Source organism: Aedes aegypti, chromosome 2 (genome assembly GCF_002204515.2).
Source record: "Aedes aegypti strain LVP_AGWG chromosome 2, AaegL5.0 Primary Assembly, whole genome shotgun sequence".
Lineage (NCBI taxonomy): Eukaryota > Metazoa > Arthropoda > Insecta > Diptera > Culicidae > Aedes > Aedes aegypti.
In genome coordinates this window covers 117,285,584-117,309,378 of record NC_035108.1, presented here as the reverse complement: position 1 = coordinate 117,309,378, position 23,795 = coordinate 117,285,584, and the positions used below count along the sequence as shown (strand labels likewise).

The 23,795-nt window shown below is 42.2% G+C and overlaps 1 protein-coding gene across 5 annotated transcripts in view; it reads right to left on the bottom strand.

Moving 5' to 3' along the window:
• Positions 1-8,141: 8,141 nt before the first annotated feature.
• LOC5578584 (PR domain zinc finger protein 1) overlaps positions 8,142-23,795 on the bottom strand; it is a 188,797-nt gene continuing 173,143 nt past the window's right edge. For 4 of the 5 annotated variants that reach the window (XM_021842085.1, XM_021842087.1, XM_021842086.1 and 1 more), the window contains 5 exons: positions 19,200-19,421; positions 18,997-19,113; positions 12,009-12,047; positions 9,670-11,902; positions 8,142-9,607 (listed from right to left, as the gene is read on the bottom strand). In XM_021842085.1, coding sequence (XP_021697777.1) covers positions 9,108-9,607; positions 9,670-11,902; positions 12,009-12,047; positions 18,997-19,113; positions 19,200-19,412 — 3,102 coding nt within the window. In that variant the 5' untranslated portion in view covers positions 19,413-19,421 and the 3' untranslated portion in view covers positions 8,142-9,107. Of the gene's footprint in view, positions 9,608-9,669; positions 11,903-12,008; positions 12,048-18,996; positions 19,114-19,199; positions 19,422-20,134; positions 20,410-23,795 lie in introns of those variants that run through there. The other variant, XM_021842084.1, reaches the window with a different exon arrangement.

Sequence of the window (23,795 nt, the reverse complement as noted above, 5' to 3'; positions counted from 1 at the left end):
TTGCTTTGCCCAACCTTTCCGCACTGAAAATTAATACAACAGAAAAAAAAGTTGGATCTTTTAGACTATAAACACAGGCATGTCTCAGTGTGCGGTGGCGACGTCTATTCGCAACAAGTGAAAACCATCGCCATAATAGTTTTGAGTGATGCGGTTGATAAAACTTTATAAATATTGAAATCCCGGTGGAAATGTGTTCCTTTAAGGAAAGTGAATAAAAGATTTGTTTAGTGGAAGTGTAGTGAACGCAATATGGGATCCAAAACACAAATGCTTGCCGCTGAATTACAATCGAAAAGGTAAGCACCTTCTATTTACAAGTGTAGTTGTGTGAGGCAATGAAATGCGGCATGAAATCGGAGATTTTTTTTGAGAATATAAATCTCATGTAGATTGTCGCTAAATTGATAATGCTGTTTCTGAATGTGTTGATTAAACATTGAAATACCACCTGAAGCATTTTTCTTCGCATAAATTATCCATTAAATCAGGTGATAAGCAGTTATATTTCATCGATGTTGCAAATACCAATACTATCATAACAATTTGTTAATGATTTTGGAAGAAGCCATTTTGTGATGACGCACCAAAAGGCCTTAATGGAAGTCTAGGAGTCCTCTGCACTTCCCCAAGAAAACGATAAGAGTTTGCATATGGGAAAGGACGTTTTGGTGAACGGTAGCATACGGATCTGTTTGATCCGTTGAATTTGTTGCAATCTCCTGTGGAACGAGTAATGAGTTCAATATCCGGTTCGCTTAGTTAGTAGGTCGGTACCGCTCACCGGTTACTAAGCGAACCGGATCTTGAATTCATTACTCGTTCGACAGGAGATTGAAACAGTTTTAAAGGGTCATGCAGGTTACATAACAAAACGTCATGGAAGAATAGTAAATTGCAAAAAAAACCTCCTGATTGGCGAGAAACGCCCTCCCAAAGCCGTCCTTTTGTTGATTAGACTCTTATTAGCGCATAAAACCTTAAACCGGCCTTTAGGGTAGTGAGTGGAAGCGCAAATTCTTTGAAATTGATTGCTTTTTTTTTGTAGAGAATATTTTTTCGGATAACATAATAAAGTCTGAACGCATCGTAAATTCAATGAAGATTTTTATTTTTATAAAGAGTTTTGTCCATAGCATTGCCGCTTCAATAGTTATTATCGTATTTGTTTTTAACTGTTACTGTTAAAGATTACAGATTATAATTAGGGTTTTTCTTAGTCCAAGATTAAGTTAATTTTTACTTAATTGTTTTTTTTTTACAAATTCAGTACTGTTTCTGGTTTGTTTTGGTTCCTACAAGCTATTGATGCCTTCCTAATAGTTAATATTTGCAGGTTTGAGAATTTTCCAATGTTTCCCACCGTCTATCGTATCTCTTGCAGTTGCGCTCTCTATTTCACTTATACACTACGAATAGAAACGAAGTTTAAAAAACGAGTCTCATCTGTACAACTCTCCAGTTTGCCAAGCGGGGCTGCCAAGCGTAGCAAATGTTTTGCCAATTTCTTAAAAGCTACATATTCAATATTTCTCTAACGTGTGAGTGCTGACGTGATTTTCGTTTTCAAACATATAACCAACGTTCGAGATTAGGTCAACTAACAAGAATACTTTCATCTTCGGATGTTTTCAACTTATCTAATAAAAAAAAAAACACGCGCCGATTTCGTTTAAAACTAAAAACAAAACACTAATCAAGAGCTTGGGGTTTTCGTCTACTATACATATTCCACTAAGTTTAATCAGTCGATGCTCTTCTCTCACAGGAATTTTTGCTTACAAGCGAATTTAGGTTCGGTTTGCGACGTTTGCTTTTTTTTTGGCTTTTATTCAACTAAGAGTACTAAATCCTAAACAGTTGCCAAATAAGGTCGTTCCGATTGCTGAACCGAAAGAAACCCAAAAAAATCAGTCATGATTTGCTAACAGGCGAAAACTAAAACAAAAATTATAACAAAAGACAAAAAAACTGGAACCGATTGCGAAACGATCAACATTTCCTCGTGTTTGTTTAATCCAAATCAAATTTGTCTCTTTCGTAGTTGGTCGAAATTTGAAGACAAAAAATAGACCACAACTATAACTGGTTCGATTCACTTTTCACTGTCCTAGCGCCGCAAATATCGATTTCAATAGAAAATTTCTTATCTCTTAATACATTTCTTTATTCTCTCCAATGTACACAGTACACAATTTCACTTACTTACACTGATTTACAACATACAAACAAAACTAATAAGTTTTCAACAGACATTACGTGCACGACGAGAACTGACGTGGATTATTTAGGAGTTAGAGGGTTAAGGGGATGGTGCATGAGCCTCAAAGTAGCGATTTGCCATAAATCTAGAGTTTTCCTTTTTTTAACTGGAGGGAATCAACAAAAACGGTGGGTTATTGCATTTCTATTGCAGCTCAGATTAAAACAACGGAAATCGACATGTGGAACAGAATGACCTCTCTTGGGATCTGCTAGCTACTTGCTCAAGGTTATTTCATCATATCACTATTTGTGCTTCTAGGTTTGTAGTCAAAAGTTTCTTAGTTGGTTAACTAAACGAACAATCGCTGCTGAATGAATGCTTCATTTTTTGAGTTCGGAATTCATTCAGCATGAAATGCTCCTGTAATGGTAAAGTATTGACTTTTCAAGAAATCCGAAGCTGATGAGAAACTACGCACTCTTCCCGTTGTTCCAAAATGGAAACGGGGCTACTCTTGCTAGAACTGCTCGAGGGTTTGCGCAAAAGTTTTCTATCAAATACGGCTGAGAGTCTTCGAGTTAGTTGCTTGCAACTTTGGATTTTTGGCCACCGTAAATCGTCCCTTCTGATTGCTGCTAGATTCTGATTCCTGTAGATAGACTATTCTTGGGAAGTAAAAGGACAACTTCCTTAAAATATTGCATCTCGTGCTACCTGTCCTTATCAAGTTTCATCTCAGTTTCACATTCTGCGTGTTGCTGTGTTTGTTTGCCGTTAATTTTCGTTTTTTTTTTAATTGTATTTGATTATTCCTTACATCTGAGTGAGATAAAGAGTTAAACTTTTGTGTCGAAAAATCCAGTAAATATAGTTTCGAGATTTTTCGAAGTTTTTCCCTTGTAATCTGAAAAAGCACCGATCTTCAGCTAACTTGTTTTTTTAAGTGTTACTTTTTTATTATTCAAAGTAGTTTTACTCGATTTGTTCAGTTTTTTGTATTTTTCAATAGTTTTAATAATCTTTCTTAATGTACAATTTCAAACGATTTGCTTACCATGGTTCGGAAAGATTGTTCGAAAATTTGTCACTTTTCTTTGAACTCATCACGGTTTTGGGCTCACTATTCTATTTATGTTTTCAATTCAATCTGCAACAGACAGCTTTTGAGTAATAATTTAGAAGCTTCAAAATTGATTATCGTTGTATTTCACCATCCGAAATCTTTCCACAGAAGTTTCAAAATATTTCTGTTATATTTGTCGTTGTGCTCATTTTTAAAGTACTTTGATCTTAATGCGGAAGCTGTGCAACCTTTCTATGGGAGATTCTCAAGATTTCTATGAAATCTGCTCAAATTTCAGTTCGCAGGTCGCTCAAATTTTCGTTCGACTGTTGCTCAAATTTCCGTTCGGAAGTTGCTCAAATATCCTGTGCAGTTGCTCGAAATTCCTGTGTAAGTTGCTCAAATTCTCTTGGAAGTTGCTCGAACTTCCATGAACTTCCGTCCGAAGTTTCCTAAAGTTACGTTGGGAAATTTTCCGTTGAGAAGTTTCCCCAACATCCACTGAGAAATTACCCAATCTTTTGATGTTCATACCCTCTAAACGGTCACATGTTAATAAGAAATCCAACAATCATGAGACTGATATGCGATTATGGACTGTTCAAAACTTGCTAAATGTTGCTCTTCAAAATTTATCATCAGATGATATCAGATGGAAGTACTCTCAATAGCCGAACGACAGCAATGAGAAATAATGTAAATGGTGCCTCATTTTCCAAGAAAATGCATTTTCAAAAACCAAATTGAGGTTTTCTTGTGAAAAGGTTTTAACATTTAGAAAACGATTTCCCTTTAAGAAACTTATAAAACTTCTCAATATTAAAGTATAAAACTCTACTTTATTTCCTAAAATAAAAAAATCAGTCTGTTAAACATAATTACTAGTGTAAGTGCATCTCAGCAGAAGCTTGGAAGCTTCTCAGCAGAAGCTTGGAAGCTTCTCAGCAGAAGCTTGGAAGCTTCTCACCAGAAGCTTGGAAGCTACTCAGCAAAACTTGGAAGCTTCTCGAAAGAAGCTTGGAAGCCTCTCGGCAGAAGCTTGGAGGTTTTTCGGCAAAATTCCAAGCTTGGAAGCTTCTCGGCAGATGCTTGGAAGTTTTTCGGCAAAAGCTTGGAAGTTTCTCGGCAGAAGTTTGGAAGCTTCTTAGCAGAAACTTGGAAGCTGCTCACTAGAAGCTTGGAAGCTACTCGGCAGAAGCTTGGGAGCTTCTCAGCAGAAGCTTGGAACCTTCTCGGCAGAAGCTTGGAAGCTTCTCGGCAGAGGCTTGGAAGCTTCTCGGCAGAGGCTTGAAAACTTGTCAGCAAAAGCTTGGAAGCTTCTCAGCAGAAGCTTGGAAGCTTCTCAGCAGAAGCTTGGAAGCTTCTCAGCAGAAGCTTGAAAGCTACTCACCAGAAGCTTGGAAGCTTCTCACCAGAAACATGGAAGCTCCTCAGCAGAAGCTTGAAAGCTTGTCAGCAGAAACATGAAAGCTTCTCAGCAGGAGCTTGGAAACTTTTCGGAAGAAGCTTGGAAGTTTCTCGGCAGATGCTTGGAAGTTTTTCGGCAAAAGCTTGGAAGTTTCTCGGCAGAAGTTTGGAAGCTTCTTAGCAGAAATTTGGAAGCTGCTCACTAGAAGCTTGGAAGCTACTCGGCAGAAGCTTGGAAGCTTCTCACCAGAAACATGGAAGTTCCTCAGCAGAAGCTTGAAAGCTTGTCAGCAGAAACATGAAAGCTTCTCAGCAGGAGCTTGGAAACTTTTCGGAAGAAGCTTGGAAGTTTCTCGGCAGAAGCTTGGAAGTTTTTCGGCAAAAGCTTGGAAGTTTCTCGGCAGAAGTTTGGAAGCTTCTTAGCAGAAATTTGGAAGCTGCTCACTAGAAGCTTGGAAGCTACTCGGCAGAAGCTTGGGAGCTTCTCAGCAGAAGCTTGGAACCTTCTCGGCAGAAGCTTGGAAGCTTCTCGGCAGAGGCTTGGAAGCTTCTCGGCAGAGGCTTGGAAGCTTCTCGGCAGAGGCTTGGAAGCTTCTCGGCAGAGGCTTGAAAACTTGTCAGCAAAAGCTTGGAAGCTTCTCAGCAGAAGCTCGGAAGCTTCTCAGCAGAAGCTTGGAAGCTTCTCAGCAGAAGCTTGGAAGCTTCTCAGCAGAAGCTTGGAAGCTTCTCAGCAGAAGCTTGAAAGCTACTCACCAGAAGCTTGGAAGCTTCTCACCAGAAACATGGAAGCTCCTCAGCAGAAGCTTGAAAGCTTGTCAGCAGAAACATGAAAGCTTCTCAGCAGGAGCTTGGAAACTTTTCGGAAGAAGCTTGGAAGTTTCTCGGCAGATGCTTGGAAGTTTTTCGGCAAAAGCTTGGAAGTTTCTCGGCAGAAGTTTGGAAGCTTCTTAGCAGAAATTTGGAAGCTGCTCACTAGAAGCTTGGAAGCTACTCGGCAGAAGCTTGGGAGCTTCTCAGCAGAAGCTTGGAACCTTCTTGGAAGAAGCTTGGAAGCTTCTCGGCAGATGCTTGGAAGTTTTTCGGCAAAAGCTTGGAAGTTTCTCGGCAGAAGTTTGGAAGCTTCTTAGCAGAAATTTGGAAGCTGCTCACTAGAAGCTTGGAAGCTACTCGGCAGAAGCTTGGGAGCTTCTCAGCAGAAGCTTGGAACCTTCTCGGCAGAAGCTTGGAACCTTCTCGGCAGAAGCTTGGAAGCTTCTCGGCAGAGGCTTGGAAGCTTCTCGGCAGAGGCTTGAAAACTTGTCAGCAAAAGCTTGGAAGCTTCTCAGCAGAAGCTTGGAAGCTTCTCAGCAGAAGCTTGGAAGCTTCTCAGCAGAAGCTTGAAAGCTACTCACCAGAAGCTTGGAAGCTTCTCACCAGAAACATGGAAGCTCCTCAGCAGAAGCTTGAAAGCTTGTCAGCAGAAACATGAAAGCTTCTCAGCAGGAGCTTGGAAACTTTTCGGAAGAAGCTTGGAAGTTTCTCGGCAGAAGCTTGGAAGCTTCTCAGCAGAGGCTTGAAAACTTGTCAGCAAAAGCTTGGAAGCATCTCAGCAGAAGCTCGGAAGCTTCTCAGCAGAAGCTTGGAAGCTTCTCAGCAGAAGCTTGGAAGCTTCTCAGCAGAAGCTTGGAAGCTTCTCAGCAGAAACTTGAAAGCTACTCACCAGAAGCTTGGAAGCTTCTCACCAGAAACATGGAAGCTCCTCAGCAGAAGCTTGAAAGCTTGTCAGCAGAAACATGAAAGCTTCTCAGCAGGAGCTTGGAAACTTTTTGGAAGAAGCTTGGAAGTTTCTCGGCAGAAGCTTGGAAGCTTCTCAGCAGAAGCATGGAAGCTTATGGGCAGAAACTTAGAAGCTTCTTGGCAGAAGCTTGGAAGCAACTCAGCAGAAGCTTGGAATCTTCTCGGCGGAAGCTTGAAAGATTTTCAGCAGAATCTTGAAACTTTCTCGGCAGAAGCTTGGAAGCTTCTCAGCAGAAGCTTGGAAGCATCTCAGCAGAAGCTTGGAAGCTTCTCAGCAGAAGCTTGGAAGCTACTTAGCAGAAGCTTAGAAGCGTCTCAGCAGAAGCTTGGAAGCTTCTCAGCAGAAGCTTGGAAGCTTCTCAGCAGAAGCTTGGAAGCTTCTCAGCAGAAGCTTGGAAGCTACTTAGCAGAAGCTTAGAAGCGTCTCAGCAGAAGCTTGGAAGCTTCTCAGCAAAAACTTGGAAGCTTCTCAGCAGAAGCTTGGAAGCTTCTCACCAGAAACACGGAAGCTCCTCAGCAGAAGCTTGGAAGCTTCTCAGCAGAAACATGAAAGCTTCTCAGCAGGAGCTTAGAAACTTTTCGGCAGAAGCTTAGAAGTTTCTCGGCAGAAGCTTGGAAGCTTCTCAGCAGAAGCATGGAAGCTTATCGGCAGAAACTTAGAAGCTTCTTACCAGAAGCTTGGAAGCAACTCAGCAGAAGCTTGGAATCTTCTTGGCGGAAGCTTGAAAGCTTTTCACCAGAAGCTTGGAAGCATTTAACCAGAAGCTTGGAAGCTTCTCAGTAGAATCTTGGAACTTTCGCGATAGAAGCATGGAAGCTTTTCGGCAGATGCTTGGAAGCTTTTCGCAAGAAGCGAATTTGCAAAATTTTTGTTTTTAAAAGTATGATAACTTTTGATCCGCTTGACCGGTTTTCAATTCTTTAAGACGAAATGAAAGCTAAAGCTTTTGACTTTTCAAGATAAATATTTCACAAAAAAAAGTTTTACATGAAAAATAAATTAAAAATTTTCGATTCCGGCCTCGGGACCTGCTGTTCTCATTTTTCTTGGAAGTTCAGGAAATTTACTGTCAAATTTTCAGCAATGTATGTTTTTTTTTTATTTTTGAGATATATATTTTTTAAATCATAAATCAGTCATTTTTATCGGCAGACACTGCAGGTCTCAGCGCATTAGATTTTTTATAAAAAAAGATCATAACTTTTGAACAGCTCAACCGATTTCTAATCTCCGTTTAATCTATATAAATAAAAATGGAATGGTGTTTGTATGTCACGAAATGGCTTACGAACGGGTCAACGGATTTGAATGATTCTTTCTCAGTTTTGTTCGTCAGGGGTTCCGACGTGTTCGTGTGCATAAAAATCCCAGGATATTCACCGGGAAAGTTGAAAAAACGAGTGCGAACGAAACTGTCATTTTATATGGGACGATCAAAAGCGTTTGTCAACAGCCTACTTGATGGCAACACGAAGTTTGCCGGGACCACTAGTATGGAATAAAAGCTTAAAATTTCAACTTTTCAGAAAAAAAAATGTAAAACTCTATAAAAAAAATTACATAAAAAAATATATAAATTTCCTAAAAGAAATAAAAATGTTTGTTCAATTATTTCAAACACACGTTGGAAATTTTTCCGAAATCCCGTTAGGAAGTTTACTGATTTTCCGTTTTCAAGTCTCTTAAACTTCCGTTGGGAAGTTTCTCAAATTTGGATTGCCCATAAACTCATGATTGTCCCATATTTAAAAAAAAATATAAAAAAACGGATTAATATGCGAATATGGGCAGTGAAAGACTTGCTAATTAATATTTTTTAATAATTTATCATCAGCTTCTCTCAACAGTCGTACGACAGCGATGAGGAAGAATGTAAATGGTGCCTAATTTTCCAAGAAAATGAATTTTAAAAACCCAATATAAAGTCTGCTTGACAAAAAAAATTTCTTCTCAAGATTGTATCAATATGAAACCGAATTTTATTTGTCTTAAACCAAGAGAGGAAAAAATCAGTCTGTAAAACATAATCACTAGTGAAAGAAATTTTCTTAAAATTTTCACACTTTTCCAAATTAGATATTTCAGATCATGAAATAAGACAGCGAGTAACATCCAAATTTCAGTCAAAGTTGCTTTTTCTGAAGTCCAGTAACAGCCCATTAATCACAGAGAAACCACTGACTTAGTGCGCTATATTTACAAAACGATCGCAATTTCTCAGTGATTGCAACGGTCCCAAAGAAAAGTGACAAATTTCCTCGCCTTCGTTTCGCAAACTCATGGATCGTATAACGCTAGAGTTTATCCTTAAGAACACTTAACCTTATGCTTGCTTGTTTTTGCGGTTTTTTTTTGCGAATTTTTTCATCCTTATCTTAATAGCGCTGATAATAGGTAAAAAATAAATATATAAATTTATACTCCTCTTAGCAGCTAGCTGTGTGTGTATGTTTGGGTGAGTGTGTGTTTTCAGCTTTCTTTCCTGCGTCCTACGTTCAAAGTGTATGTGTGTAACTCTTACAAAACTAGTATTCACAGATATTCATTCCCTCAGATCTTACGCGCCATCTCCGCGCTCAACAACCGATCACCCGGATGACACTGTCCTGCCGGATGGGGGGCGGAGGAGGTCCCGGGCCCATCTGCAGCGGAAGCTACGTGCACTCGATGATCATTGGCTGGCTGGACTCGATCACGCTGGGTCGGCTGGTTGGCGGTTCCGTCGAATTGGGCGGAGCCGGCCCGCCTCCATGGTGCCCCATAACGCTGATCTGAGGCGGTTGATGTTGATGGGACGCGGGATGGTGATGGGGGTGATGCTGTAGATGTGGCAGAGGTCCCTGAGGTGGCAGGGGGCCTCCCAAGTAATGCACGTTGCCATTCACCATGGTTGGGTTGTTGTTGTTCGTGGTGGTAGTGGAGGAAGGGCTGTTGCCACTGGAGGGGTGCTTGCCTACTTTTTGAATGATCGCGTCCGATCCCGGGTGAACCTGGATCAGATGGCCTGGATGTTGCGGAGACATGCCGAGGAGAGTTGGGGGAGAACCGTGACCTACTACAACGTGCCTCAGTTGATGAGGAGCTACTGGAGAGGGCGGATGGTTCTGCAGTTCGTAGTACTCTCGGTGATCATTGCTGTCCGGTTGATCTTTGTCTGTGGTGATAGGGTGAAAGGGTTAGTCTGGTAATACGAGACTTCCGCAATAAACGACTTACCTATACATTCGGAAGTGGCAGCAGCGGCCAGCGCCAGCTCCTCCTCCAGGTTATTTGGCTTGCAGCTCGTCGTCTTCCAGTGGGTTCGCAGTCCCGAAGCACTGATGTACTTCTTATCACAACCTTGGCATACGTACGGCCGATCGTTGGTGTGGAGTCGCTTGTGCAGCTTCAGGTGCACAAACTGGGTGAACTTCTGCGGGCACAGATCGCATGCGTAGGGTTTCTGGCCGCTGTGTAGCCTCAGATGGGTCTTCAGGTTCGACGTGGAGGAGAACCGCTTCTTGCAGATATCACATTGGTGCGGCTTCTCGCCGGTGTGCACCAAGTGGTGCTTCTGTAGGTGGGCAAGCTGGGTGAAGGATTTGGTACAGACGTTACACTTGAAGGGCCTCTCGCCTGAGTGAGTTCGCAGGTGCACTTTAAGGTTGGACAGCTGCCCGAAGGTCTTGCTGCAGACGTTGCATTCGTAGTGCATTTTGCCGTCTCGTTTGCGAAGTGGGTATGGCAGACTTCGATAGCCTCGGGATCCTGGACTTCCCGGACTCATTGGGCTGCCACTTCGCGAGTAGGAACCACCATCCGGGCTGAGGCTGCTGGGCGGTGAACACCTTCCGGGAGACATGTGCGTCAACGGGGGAAGTGGCTGCATCAGCGGATGTCCCAGAGGAAGTTGTCCCTTGGCTTGGAGTTGCACGAATCCGTGAGGGGACTGGATTGTGTGCGTTGTCAGTCTCTCGTAGTGGCCACCGTTCAAAGGTGGCGAGTAGGTCGAACTGGAAGCATTGTTGATCACTGTTCCGTTCGGTGAGGGATAGATGGCGTAATTATGCGGGGAGGGCTCGTAGGGACCAGGCGAGTGCGACGACTGCGGCCGATGTTCGCTGCTGTAGATCAAAGTCGGTGACTGAGATTCACGATGATCTATGGAGATGATCTTGGTGTCCTGTAGTATTTGTGGTTCGCTTTCCCTGATCTCGCGTTCGGCATTCTGTGAACTCGAGTCTGGACTGCATGCGGTACCATACCGATGTGATTTTTTGTACGAATAGGCCATTTCTGTTGGGGAGGTTGGAGGCGGCGTAGCGTTCGGTTGCCTTCGGTGAGGATCATCCACCTGTGGTCGACTGCCGGTGAGGATTGTTTCAAGAATACTTGAACTTGGCGGAGAGTATCGGATGTAAGTTGCTGGAGATGTGGAAGTCTCCGCTTCGTAATATGTTTTGGTTAGGGGGACAATCGTCGTTTCTGGAGTGGTGTCTACCACAATAACTGTGCTTGTGGCCGGAGTAACCTCCCTCGTCGTGACAACTTCCTCTTCCTCCACTATGTCCTCCTTATCGCTAGGTGATTTGAAGTTTTTATTGTTCTTGAACTCATACTTCAATGGCATTTTCATTTTGACCTTCCGGTACTCATTTTTATCACAAATCTCAGCCTTCTGACTAACGCTGGTCTCCTTAGGTTCGATCGCCTTCTTCGAGCAATCCAGCACGTAGTTATGCTCACTCTCACTGTCACTGGAGTCTTCCGGAGGGGTGAAAGCATCCTCGTGGTAGCCATTGCTGTGGTATCCTTCGTCAGACCTTACCGAACCATCGTTCGGCGTCAATTGGTGCTCATAGTGAGCCTCTTTGCCGTTGTGTGAGATCGGTGAGTTGGCATCGACCTCTTTTGCACTTTCCCTCAGTGGACTTTGTTCCCGGATGATAAGCCTGACCGGCGATCGGTCCCGGTGGTGTTCTACCGCTGTCCTCGGCTCTCGCAGCACCGTCTGATGCATCTGGTGCTTGGAAGGAACTACAACTGTTGTGGTGCTGGGTACTGCGGCAGGTGGCGAAGGGCTAGGCGTTGGGGCGTTCCGTATCGCCGGCATGTACATCCCAAGGCCCATAACGTGTTTGACGTGATTGTAGGCCACTTCGGCCGGTACTGGCGCCTTAGCGATTGCACCGTACGTCTTCTTGAGCGTCTCCTCCCGACAGATGGAGTAGGTCGCCCGCTCGGGATCAATATCGTAGCCCAGCCGTTTGGCAAAGTCCCGGCAGTACCAAACCATCAGTTCTTCGTTGGGCATGATGTCCCGGATTGTGTAGAAGTAGATGTGCTCCTGGTGCTGACAGGCCACCAGGTTCATTACCGAGAAGCTGTACGCCGATGCGACGTACCGCATCCAGTTGGACTGCGCTGGATCCGAGCCATCCAGGTAGTAGAAGTCGCTGTCTTTGAATATCTGGGTGATGGAGAGAAGAGCAGAAATTGGAAAACATTCGAATGATTAGTACGTTGATCGAGAGAAGTTTTCGGGGAGCTTGAGGAGCAGTCGTTAGGATAGATACCTTGATATTCCCATAGGAAACGTGTCGCAGCTCTTGGACCTTTTGAGTAGTTCCAGGTTCGAAAGATATTTACAGTTGAGGACAGAAGAGAAGGGTAGGCCGTAAAGTAATACGAAGAGGAGATAAGAACAGAACGATAATTTGATGATTAGTAAAGCGATTTGTAGAGTTACCATTGTTAATGGAAGTTACACTGCTGATATATGTTTAGGTGTTTCTTTGATTACATTCGTCATTTATTTCACAATTTCACACTCATTTGCGTTTTGTTATTCTTTTCTTGTTTCTAAGCATTTTTGTATTTTTTCCGCTGACTTAATTTATTATTATTGTGTTTCTATCATTCTGTCATTGTTTTCTAATTGTAAAGCATTTTTGCATTTCTTTTTTCTTGTTTGTTTGGCTTTGTATTCTCTTAATTTTTTCCTGTTTTCTACGCTTATTGATCTCTTTTTAAACTCTTAGAATCCTAGCCTTATGTTATTCAGTTTTGAAAATTTTCCGCTCTCTTTGTCACCTTCTTTGTTCAAGCAAACATTGATTGCACTTTTTACTTTCCCCAATAAAAAAAATGGATCCATTGAAACGCAATCCACTCGAATCTTTTATCGCCCAAACAAAGCCACAATCGGAAAACGATTCGAACTGCTCTAATATACGATTGTCTCATTATCGTTGTTATCGGTCGTAATTCGCCACCGTTAATGTGTGTACGTGTGCAGTCGGTGTGTATCCTTGACATCGCCCATTGGATTCGATTCGGAATTGTGACGCAATTAAAATGCTTCCTCTCCCGCTCCTCGAATTAGAACTACGAGGGAAGAAGACCGGCAGACAGACCCAAGGACAGACACGCCAAACCAGACCAGACCAGACCAGACAGTAAGGCAGGCAGGCAGGCAATCCCCTTTTCACCACTGTGTGGTGCTGGTGCCTTTGAGGGGCTTCCCAGTCCAGAGCGTTATCATTTTCTAACGACGACGACGCGATGGCCACCCATATTAACAAAGGAAGTGCTCGACGACTCGACGGAAAACAAAAGCGTCTAGGAAAATGAGGGGGGTGGGAGTAGTGGGAGATGGAAAGCGGAAAGGATAGGGGGCCATCAATCTTGACTCAATTCGAAAGAAAAAAAAAATGATGAAGGGGATTTGAATAAAAGCCATAAATTTCAGCTGCCAATGTGGGGAAATTCGGCGAAGGAACTCAACGCGAGGTTTGAGTTACCTCGATTGGAGAGAGTCGCAGACTAGGAGAGCGGAGGGATGGGAAGCGAGTCGCCAAAATAGCTTTCGGCAGATGCAAGGAAAGCTCAATTGAGGCAGGTCGGGACTGTCTGGTGCTTGAGTCATTTATATTCGATTAGAGTAGGTGGGTGTCATCGTCGTTATCGTCTGTTGGAGACATCAAGTTTCGAAAGTCGTTTCGATTGCAATTAGCGATACTGGAGAGAGTTATGGGAACAAAAGATATCTGTCTGAGAGAACAGACTTCAACAATCAAGTGCTATTTTTGATATTTCATTCATATTTTTGTATTTCTGATTCTCTGAATCTCGGATTCTTCAAGCATCTGCCCAGAAACTTCCAAGCTTCTGCTGAGAATCTCCCAAGCTTCTGCTGAGAAGCTTTTAAGTTCTTTCGATAAGTTTCAAGCTTCTGCTTAGAAGCTTCCATCCTTTTACTGAGATGCTTCCAAGCTTCTACTGAGAGGCTTCCAAGCTTCTACTAAGGAGCTTCCAAGCTTCTGCTGAGAAACTCACAAGCTTCTGCTGAGAAGCTTCGAAGCTTCTGCTGAGAAGCTTTTAAGCTTCTTTCGATGAGTTTCAAGCTTCTGCTGAATAGCTTCCAAGCTTCTGCTGAGAAGCTTCCCAACTTCTGCTGAGAAGCTTCCAAGCTTCTGCTGAGAAGCTTCCAAGCTTCTGCTGAGATGCTTCCAAGCTTCTACTGAAAAGCTTCCAAGATTCTACTAAGAACCTTCCAAGCTTCTGCTGAGAACCTTCCAAGCTTCTACTGAGAAGCTTCCATGTTTCTACTGAGAAGCTTCCAAGCTTCTACTGAGAAACTTCCAAGCTTCTACTGAGAAACTTCCAAGCTTCTACTGAGAAGTTTTCAAGCTACTGCTGAGAAGCTCCCAAGCCTCTGCTGGGAAGCTCCCAAGCTTCTGCTGAGAAGCTTCCAAGCTTCTGTTGAGAAGCTCCCAAGCTTCTGCTGAGAAGCTCCCAAGCTTCTGCTGAGATGCTTCCAAGCTTCTGCTGAGAAGCTCCCAAGCTTCTGCCGAGAAGCTTTTCAGCTTTTTTCGATAAGTTTCCAAGCTTCTGCCAAGCTGAGAAGCTTCCAAGCTTCTGCTGAGAAGCTTCCAAGCTTCTGCTGAGAAGCTTCCAAGCTTCTGCTGAGAAGCTTCCAAGCTTCTGCTGAGAAGCTTCCAAGCTTCTGCTGAGAAGCTTCCAAGCTTCTGCTGAGAAGCTTCCAAGCTTCTGCTGAGAAACTTCCAAGCTTCTGCTGAGAAGCTTCCAAGCTTCTGCTGAGAAGCTTCCAAGCTTCTGCTGAGAAGCTTCCAAGCTTCTGCTGAGAAGCTTCCAAGCTTCTGCTGAGAAGCTTCCAAGCTTCTGCTGAGAAGCTTCCAAGCTTCTGCTGAGAAGCTTCCAAGCTTCTGCTGAGATGCTTCCAAGCTTCTGCTGAGAAGCTTCCAAGCTTCTACTGAGAAGCTTCCAAGCTTCCAAGCATCTGCTGAGAAGCTTCCAAGCTTCTGCTGAGAAGCTTCCAAGCTTCTGCTGAGAAGCTTCCAAGCTTCTGCTGAGAAGCTTCCAAGCTTCTGCTGAGAAGCTTCCAAGCTTCTGCTGAGAAGCTTCCAAGCTTCTGCTGAGAAGCTTCCAAGCTTCTGCTGAGAAGCTTCCAAGCTTCTGCTGAGAAGCTTCCAAGCTTCTGCTGAGAAGCTTCCAAGCTTCTGCTGAGAAGCTTCCAAGCTTCTGCTGAGAAGCTTCCAAGCTTCTGCTGAGAAGCTTCCAAGCTTCTGCTGAGAAGCCTCCAAGCTTCTGCTGAGGAGCTTCCAAATTTTTGCTGAGAAGCTTCCAAATTTTTGCTGAGAAGCTTCCAAATTTTTGCTGAGAAGCTTCCAAGCTTCTGCCCAGAAGCTTCCAAGCTTCTGCCCAGAAGCTTCCAAGCTTCTGCCCAGAAGCTTCCAAGCTTCTGCCGAGAAGCTTCTAAGCTTCTGCTGAGAAGCTTCTAAGCTTCTGCCGAGAAGCTTCTAAGCTTCTGCCGAGAAGCTTCCAAGCTTCTGCAGAGAAAATTCCTTCTCGGATTCTCGTATTCTCGGATTCTCGGATTCTCGGATTCTCGTATTCTCGGATTCTCGGATTCTCCGGTTCTCGGATTCTCGGATTCTCGTATTCTCGGATTCTCGTATTCTCGGATTCTCGGATTCTCGGATTCTCGGATTCTCGGATTCTCGGATTCTCGGATTCTCGGATTCTCGGATTCTCGGATTCTCGGATTCTCGGATTCTCGGATTCTCAGATTCTCCGATTCTCGGATTCTCGGATTCTCGGATTCTCGGATTCTCGGATTCTCGGATTCTCGGATTCTCGGATTCTCGGATTCTCGGATTCTCGGATTCTCGGATTCAGTTTAAATGTTCACAGATTTGTGAACACGAAACATAGAAGTTACTCCTGAAATTCCATCGGAAGCTTCTTTAGTAGTTCCTCCAGTTGTTTCCCTAAAAATTCTTATGATAGCTTTTCTAGGAGTTTGACCAAGTAGTTTTTTGCGGAAGTTTTGCTAAGTGTTCCTCCAGAAGTCCCGCAATATTTCCGAGGAGTTCCTTCGAAACCTAATTTAGAAGTTTCTATTTGATTTTTTTCAGAGGTTTTTTTCCGGAAGTTCCCCTAGGACTTCCTCCTAAAGTTCTTGTAGGAGTTCCTCCGATAGATCCTGTAGGAGTTCTTCAGAAATTTTTGCAAAAGCTACTCTAAACGTTCCTGTAGCATTTCACCCAAACATTCCTCTAGAAATTCTTCCCAAAGTTCCCCGGATTTCTTCCTAAAGTCTCACTAGGAGTTCCTGCGGAAGTTGCACTAGGTGACCTTTCGAGAAATCTTCTTGGATTTTATCTAGAGAACTCTTCTGCAAGTTGCTGTAAAATTTATCCCTAAACTTCCTCCGGAATCTTCCTGACAAGAGTTCGTCCAGCAAGTATTCTAGAAGTCCTTCCGGAATATTCTCAAGGATGTTTCCTGGCAGTTCCTCTACAAGTTCCTCTAGGAATTCCTCCGACAGTTCCTCTTAGAGTCCTTCCGGAAGTTTCCATATGAATTACTATGGAAGTTCCTCTAAGAATATATCCAGAAGTTCTTGTAGCAGTTCCTCTGATTTTTGCAACGAAATACACCGGAAATTACCCAGGAGTTTATCCGGGAATTCACCAAGGGGTTCTTCTGGAAGTTTCTTCGCCAAGAGATACTTTGGAAGTTTAGCTAAGAGTTCCTCCAGGAAGCTCCAATTGGATTCCCTTCAGAAGTTCCCTTAAAAGTTCACTCCAGTAGATCTGATAAGAATTCCTCCAGAAATATCTCCAGTTCTGGAGTTTCTCCACAAGTGCCCTAAATGTTCCTCCGCAAGTTTTTTTTTAAGAGCTCCTTCGGAAGATCCTATAGAAGGTGCCTCACAAGTTTCCCCAGGAGTTTTTCCGGAAGTTCCACTAGGAGTATCTACAGACTACTTCCAGAAGTTACACCAGGATTTCCTCCGAAAGTTCGTCCAAAAGCTCCTATAGAAGATTCCCTGAAAATTTTTCCGGACGTTGCACTAGGAGCTTTTAAGGAAGTTCCCCTGGTAGGTCTTCCGGAAAATTTTCTTAGTTTCTCCAATTCTGCAGTACTTCGTGAAGTTTCTTCAGGGTGTCTATTGAGTTCCATCCTCCACAAGTTTTCCCAGGAGTTACTCTGAAAGTTCCACTAAGAGATTCACCAGATATTCCACTAGGAGTTTCTCCAGAAGTTTCCCTAAGACTACTTCCAGAAATTTCACCAAGATTTCCTCCGAATTTCATAAGCAGTTCCTCCAGAAGCTCATACAGAAGATTCCCTGAAAGTTTCTCCGTACGTTGCATTAAGAGTTCCTTCGGAAGTTCCCCTGGTAGGTCTTCTGGAAATATTGCTCAGAGTTCTTCTGGAACTTACTCTAGGATTTATTCCAGAAGTTTCTCCGTAAGTTCTTGTCCAATTTCTTCCAGAAGTTTCTCCGAATTCGGAAAAAGCTAACATAGAAGCTGGTTCATAGTCGAATTTTTATATGGAATCCAAAATACGCATTGAAAAAAAAATGAATTTTGGTTGATGTGAAAATAAATAATAATGTTTGTTATTGTACTGGTTGCGTAAAGTAAGCTAATTCGACGGTAGCTGGACGCACCCTAAGAAATTTCAAAATCAAAACTTTTCTCGCGTAAGTCTAAAAAAGGAGAGATTCTTTTATCTCTCGCTCTCTTTCGATAATTACAATGCAATACTGAAGCTTTTGGGAAGTTCTCCACTATGAATCGAAAGACATTGGCTAGCTTTACAAAGAACGTAACAGAAGAGGTTAATGTGGCTCAGTTAATGTTCAATGAGAAAGTAAACAATAAAAGCCTCTCATTGTTAGATGAGCCCTTTTGAAAAGTTACGCGAAATTTATCTATTATAATCTATAATTGGAAACATTTGTTAAATGTTTCAAGTAAAGACGTTAAGCATTTTTTTTAAAGTAACACAATGAGGAAGCTAAAAAATATTATTTAGGGAGATGTGTAAACCATCAAAAATCACTTTGGGTCAAACGAGCAGGTAAACTTGCATGCAAGTTGGCTGAAATGGTCAAATTGTTCATTTTCAACAGCCAATGTCTCAAAAACTGGACGTGCTATGATATTTTTGAAAACGGTAATAGATTCAAATTCAGTGAATGGTTCCGTCACGTATTCCGTAGTGTAATCGAGCAATTTGTTAATCGATAAATAAAAAATGTTAAACATTTTACCTACAGCATAACGGATGAGATAAACGTTTCCCGACCTGTGGATTTTAACAGAGTTGAAAAGATTTTGTTACTCTAACGCGTTTTTTCTAACAAAATGTTATAATTTTAACTCCCGTTCATCTGTTTGATCCCAACCAGTGGATTACTACAGAATTATTGCAGAGTTTGTTACTAAGAAAGGACGTTTTTTGTGACAAAATATGTTATCAGTTTAGTGCTTAAAATAACAAAAAATATTACTAAATTTCCTCTGCAATAAACAAAATTGAAACAAAATATATTATAATTTAAACAAAACATAACTCGTGAACATGAAATGAAACTGACCTTGTATGAGCAATTACTCTCAGATTCATTATAACAAATTGTGTTATATTTATGGTTATAATAATTGAAACAAATTTGAAGCAGCTTTCGTTATTATAACCGATTTTGTTTCATGTGTGTTATAACTTCCTCAAGTAACTCAGAGGGCTTCTAATAAAAACATAACAAAACTTGTTGTTGGTAACAAAATTTGCTGCCAGCGAACAAATACAAATTTACATAATAGACGTTCTAAACACTAAAAGTACGTTCACAAATCATGCAATTGGCGACTAAGCGGTACTGTTTGGTACCATGGTCCCACAAAATGTGACAGTCTCATTTCTAAGCGATTTGTAAGCAAACCTGCATTCCCCTTATGGAACTAAACATCTCCTGCCTAAAAACAAAAATATCGTATATACTTATCACGATTGTTTCCTCACGTACAAAACATTATCTGCTTCTCATATTCTTTGATTCTCGCATTCCCTGTTTCTCTATTTCCCTGAACTACCTTTTCTTTGATGCTCCAATAGTCTCATTGTACAATAGGTTGATTTTCCAATTCGTCATAATTTCCATTTTCAGCTAGTTATAACCATTCACCGCAAAAATTACGCCACACCTCCTACACGGCACAGCAACCCGGAACTTCAACTTACCCTCCAGAAATACCGCCACAACTGCTTGTCGCTGGGATGGCTGGGTGTCCGTACGCCCTCGAAGGGCCCAAATCGAGTACCGCGGGGTATCACTCCGGTGCTCCATACTCCTTCCGTCTGCAAGAATTCAAGTTCAAAGAAATCGAATGCCACGGATTAGTCTACGCCAGGTTCTCGTTCGTAGCTGCCAAAGGGATACCTACCGTCGCGGTTGGCGTCGACAGGACCAGCGAGGGTTTGAGCGTGAGGCTGCGGGGCAGGGTTTTGTCCGCCCGGCTGGGGATGCCTTTCTCGCAGGGCACATCCGGCACGATGTAGACGGCCAGCCGCTCAAAGTCCTCCTCGCGCATACGCGTCACGTCGTAGTCCTGCTGGACAGTCGGCGTCACGCTCCGGGGTGGTTGCGTTCCGGCCATGGTTGTTAGCTGCGGATGAGAACGAAGGAGAAAGCAGGAAAGGATTCGTTAGTTTCTTTGTTGTCTCAAGGTTAGACGGGCAGTGGTTCTCAAACTTTTTTCGTAGATAAATTGTGTAATACGCTGGGAGTTCAGCAAGAACAGCGATTTTCTCGACTAATGAAACTCAATTGGTAAAGTATTTTGTGTGCGACGAGGAGTGCAACGCCGAAGTGATAGAGAGTCTACGAGACTACCTCCCTCCCGGCAGACGGTTCTGGAGAAAATCAAGGTCAGCTCGAAGGGATTATGCAACCGTTTCGTCGTCGGTACACAACGATAGTCTCTCGCGCTCCTGTGCCCTACTGCGGAGAATGACGGCGTAGTGATGATGCCATATATGCAATGCATGCATCACCGTCGTTGCATCGTTCGTTCATGGGGCTGACCTTTGCACGAGTTTTTCCTAGACCTTAACGAGAGGTAATTTATTGATTCACCGCGGACCGCGGAGTGAAAGGAAGCACTTCCTCCAAAGGCCTAACGGGGAAAGTTTTCCAGGAAGGTTTTTTTTTCACTGAGAACACACACAGTCACCATACTGCACATGCAATCGAAAGTGAAATATCAAAGGTCGTGTACAATTAATGTCCGAGCTGTATTTCACCGTAGCGTTGTTCGCCCACCTCGAGGACAAGCACACGAACCGCACAAACCATGAACCGAGTGACATTTTCGCTCACCATTTAGAATTGCTGCTGCTTATGCAACCCGCACTGCACCACCTACATTGGGTATTAGGATTCCTACTTGCGATATTCCGTAATTGGTCTTCTAATCACATCGAAACAAGCTCTAATCACTCAACATTTGCAACTATGTAGATGGAAGACACAGAAATTAACACCTAGAAAATCAGATTTCTGAAGACAGAATCAACATCAACCGCCTTTTTCCGCACTGAGGCCATTGCGAATGATGGCTATCATCATCACTGCACACTGACTGGATACTAGAGCTTCATTCACAGCGGAGAAGCATCCTGCCAACAGGATCCTATGGGAAGCACCAGCATCAACCGAACACACATACAGGCCAGAGGTTGAGGAGATATCCTTTTCCTGTTTCGGCACCCCCTAACCCCGACGAACTCGTCTCCGATCAGTGGGTCGGTGGGTGGTGGGTGGAAAATGCGGAAATGCCACCCCCCAGAAGACGACAAAAGCCAGTCACAACCTTACCCAATGTGGATCGCAGTGGGGTACGAGAGGTGGAGAGTGACGGCGACAGTGAGAGTAATTGGGGAGCGTGGAGAGCTCGAGAGACAGAGAGAGAGCGAAATGGTTTTTGAGTGTGAGAAAGGATGCGTTTTACTACTACCCACAACATGCATGGTTGATTGATGATGGAATAAATTAAGCAGTTTGAAATTGAAATGAAGATTTTCTCCGCAGTGGGACATTATGTCCGGATGACGGGCCCTACTTTATGTAATTACTTTGGAAATGAAGAATGATGGGAAAAATAGTCACAAAAATTAATTCAACAATTACGGAAGTATTAAGCAAGATACATGAGATCCTGTACAGATTTCTACAGTTCTTTGATTGTACTTCGAACCACCGCTTCTGATCATTTCTTATTTCGGGATAAATTCTTGTCGGATTCCTGGCCGCACCACTTCCAGAGTGATGGATTTTTGAACAGATCTTCAGAGAGTTCGCGAAAAGAAATTTAAATCGAAAGTGTAATTCCCATATAAGGTGAAGTAGGCCGTCATTGAAATTTGTACATGTCGTGGATGGTTGCTGCTAAACCATGTCACAATTTGGAATTAAAGAAAACTAGTTGGTTTTGCATTGATGCATCTGAAAAAATAGCATACTTTATACATGTCAGCGCATATAATGATACTTTTCCAGATAAATATGATCTATCAGGACTGAAATTTATCACTTTGAAATTGCAAGCTGCTATGTCTACATGGCTGCTAAAACAAATGATAGTAAACACTAAACTCCTTGAAGTATGCAACGAATAGATTTAAACCAGCAAATGTAAGCATTATTCACATTTTTTTATTGTTAACCGTCATTAATCCCTTTACTATCAGCATAATTTGTACATTACACAATAAAATCCTTATCGCAAAAACTTTTTTTTTGTTTTTCGATATCTTTGCACCATTTCTTCACAGATTCTCTTCTACTCTTAGAATCTGTGTCGATTGTGATCACTGGTCATCTGGTCTTGGAAATATTCCGGAATTCCTTGGAGGACCGACGTCTAGCTATAACCCACGTAAATATCTCAGGCCATGCTCTTTTCAAAACAAATCTTTGATGAGAGTCTGTTTTGAAAAAATGCATCAATTTAGTGTAACCGTTTTTGAGTAACCATCAATTATGATTCAGATACCACGCTGATCAAATAAAGATTTCAATAGCTTCAAAAATATCATATCGCAATTTAAAGATTTCTCTTAGAATACTTAACTGATTTGTATGATTTTTTTCAGAGATGTTGCTTATTATGTGACTTTGTATAGCCTATTTTTATATTTATTTTTTGAGAAATTGACTTAAAACGAAATGGCAGTCGAAAAAAAAATATATATGCGAAGAACCCCCAGAAATATCGGCATATCTTCAAAACCATATGACTGGTGGTCAATATCGACACAGATTCTGAAAATAGAAGAGTTGAAAATAGAGGGCTTCTGAAAAATGGTGCAAAAATATTGAGAAACAAAACGATATATTAGACCATTTTTTGTAGTGAAAAACTGATACTGCTGGTAGAAAGGTTAATACGTGACGCATAGTGTTGTAATTAGATTATTCAAATAAATTTTGGCAAGAAGCTCCCTTGATTCTTCTTTCTCAAAGTCTAAGCAAATTCATCAAAATATCCCAAAGAGGTCACGACCAAGGTCATGTTTATGTACTTGTGAGATGACTCCTGTGAAAACCTCCGAAAAAATCAAGTTGTTTGATTTATTGTGAGAACTATAGTTCATATGGATTTTCAAAAACTACAAAAGGGTTCTCACAGCGGTTCTAAAAAGGTCTACAAAGATCCCAAAGAGTTTAGAGGAAATCATTTTGACTTCCAAAGTATTTGTTTGGATTCTCAGTATGTAAAACAGGACTGACGAACAGGGCCGTACATTTTCAATTTCATTGAAACTGACTGACTCAAGCTTGCCTTTCTATTGAAATTGTACTGTTTTGTTTCAATCCGACAAACCTTTCCTTCTATCGCAGCAAGCGTAGTCTCTCATTTCTTTCGCACTGCTTGTGCATCGCGCGTCATAAATCAGAGCCTCACCGCAGCGAGCTGGTCTTTCAATCGGTGGTCTCTAACTTTGGGAGCTGATTAATTCAAATAAACGACGTGGTGGCCCGCATAGTTTCTCTATCTTAATGTATAACCTAACAAGTTACTACGTTACTATTGCTTAAAATAGGTAAAAATCAATTTCAATCATTTTAATAAATTTCAATGAAACGAAATTCTTACTCTTTCAATTCACCTTTCTTGTTCGTTGCTTTCAATCGGGTAATGAAACGAATGAGCGTGGAATGAAGAACGTAGCGACGTAGTTGTTCGTCACCATCGTGACGCCGCAACCAAGCCTTCGTGTTTTACAAAGTGCTTTCGAAAATGCGATATTTCAGTCATCCAGGAAAAAGTAAGCTCTTTACCAACTGTCTGTTCGACCAAATGTCCATTCGAGCAAACCTCATTCGACCAAGTATGATACGAGAAAGTGTTTACAAGAATTTCGATCAAATGTTTTTCAGCCAAGTGTACTTTCGACCAAATGACATTCGCCTTACTGTCCTAAAGCCATTTTCAGGAATTACCATGTGTTTGCAAGGGTTCTTCAGGTATTCCAGAAGGTTCCCAAGGATCCTATTTGATTCCAAGATGTGTTGAGCAAATTTAACCCTCGTAATCCCAAGGACCCTTTAAAGTTCACAAAAACCCATCCGAATCTCTTGAGGACCTTGATGGTTTTGAATGCTTATCAATGCCACTAAACTGAAGAAGTCTTTGAAGCCTTTGGTGTAATGGTGTAAAAACTTTAAAGAACCCCTTGTAACTTCATGGGCCTATCAACACTTTTTGTAGTCCCCTGGGATCTATTTGAAATCCAACGGAATGCCATGAAATGTATTGGTATCCTTTGAAAATACCTTGGACGCCCTTGATGTTTTGCACGAAACTCTTCTCAATGTTACAAGGCTGCCTGGAAAACCCTATAAATACTCTATGAACCCCTGAGAGACGTTTTGAGCTCACCAGAATCCCACAAAAAATCTTGGAATCCCTTAAAATGGCTTTACAAGCTATTAAACATTACCAAGCCTTTCTAAGAAGCCTGTAGCCTGTAAACTA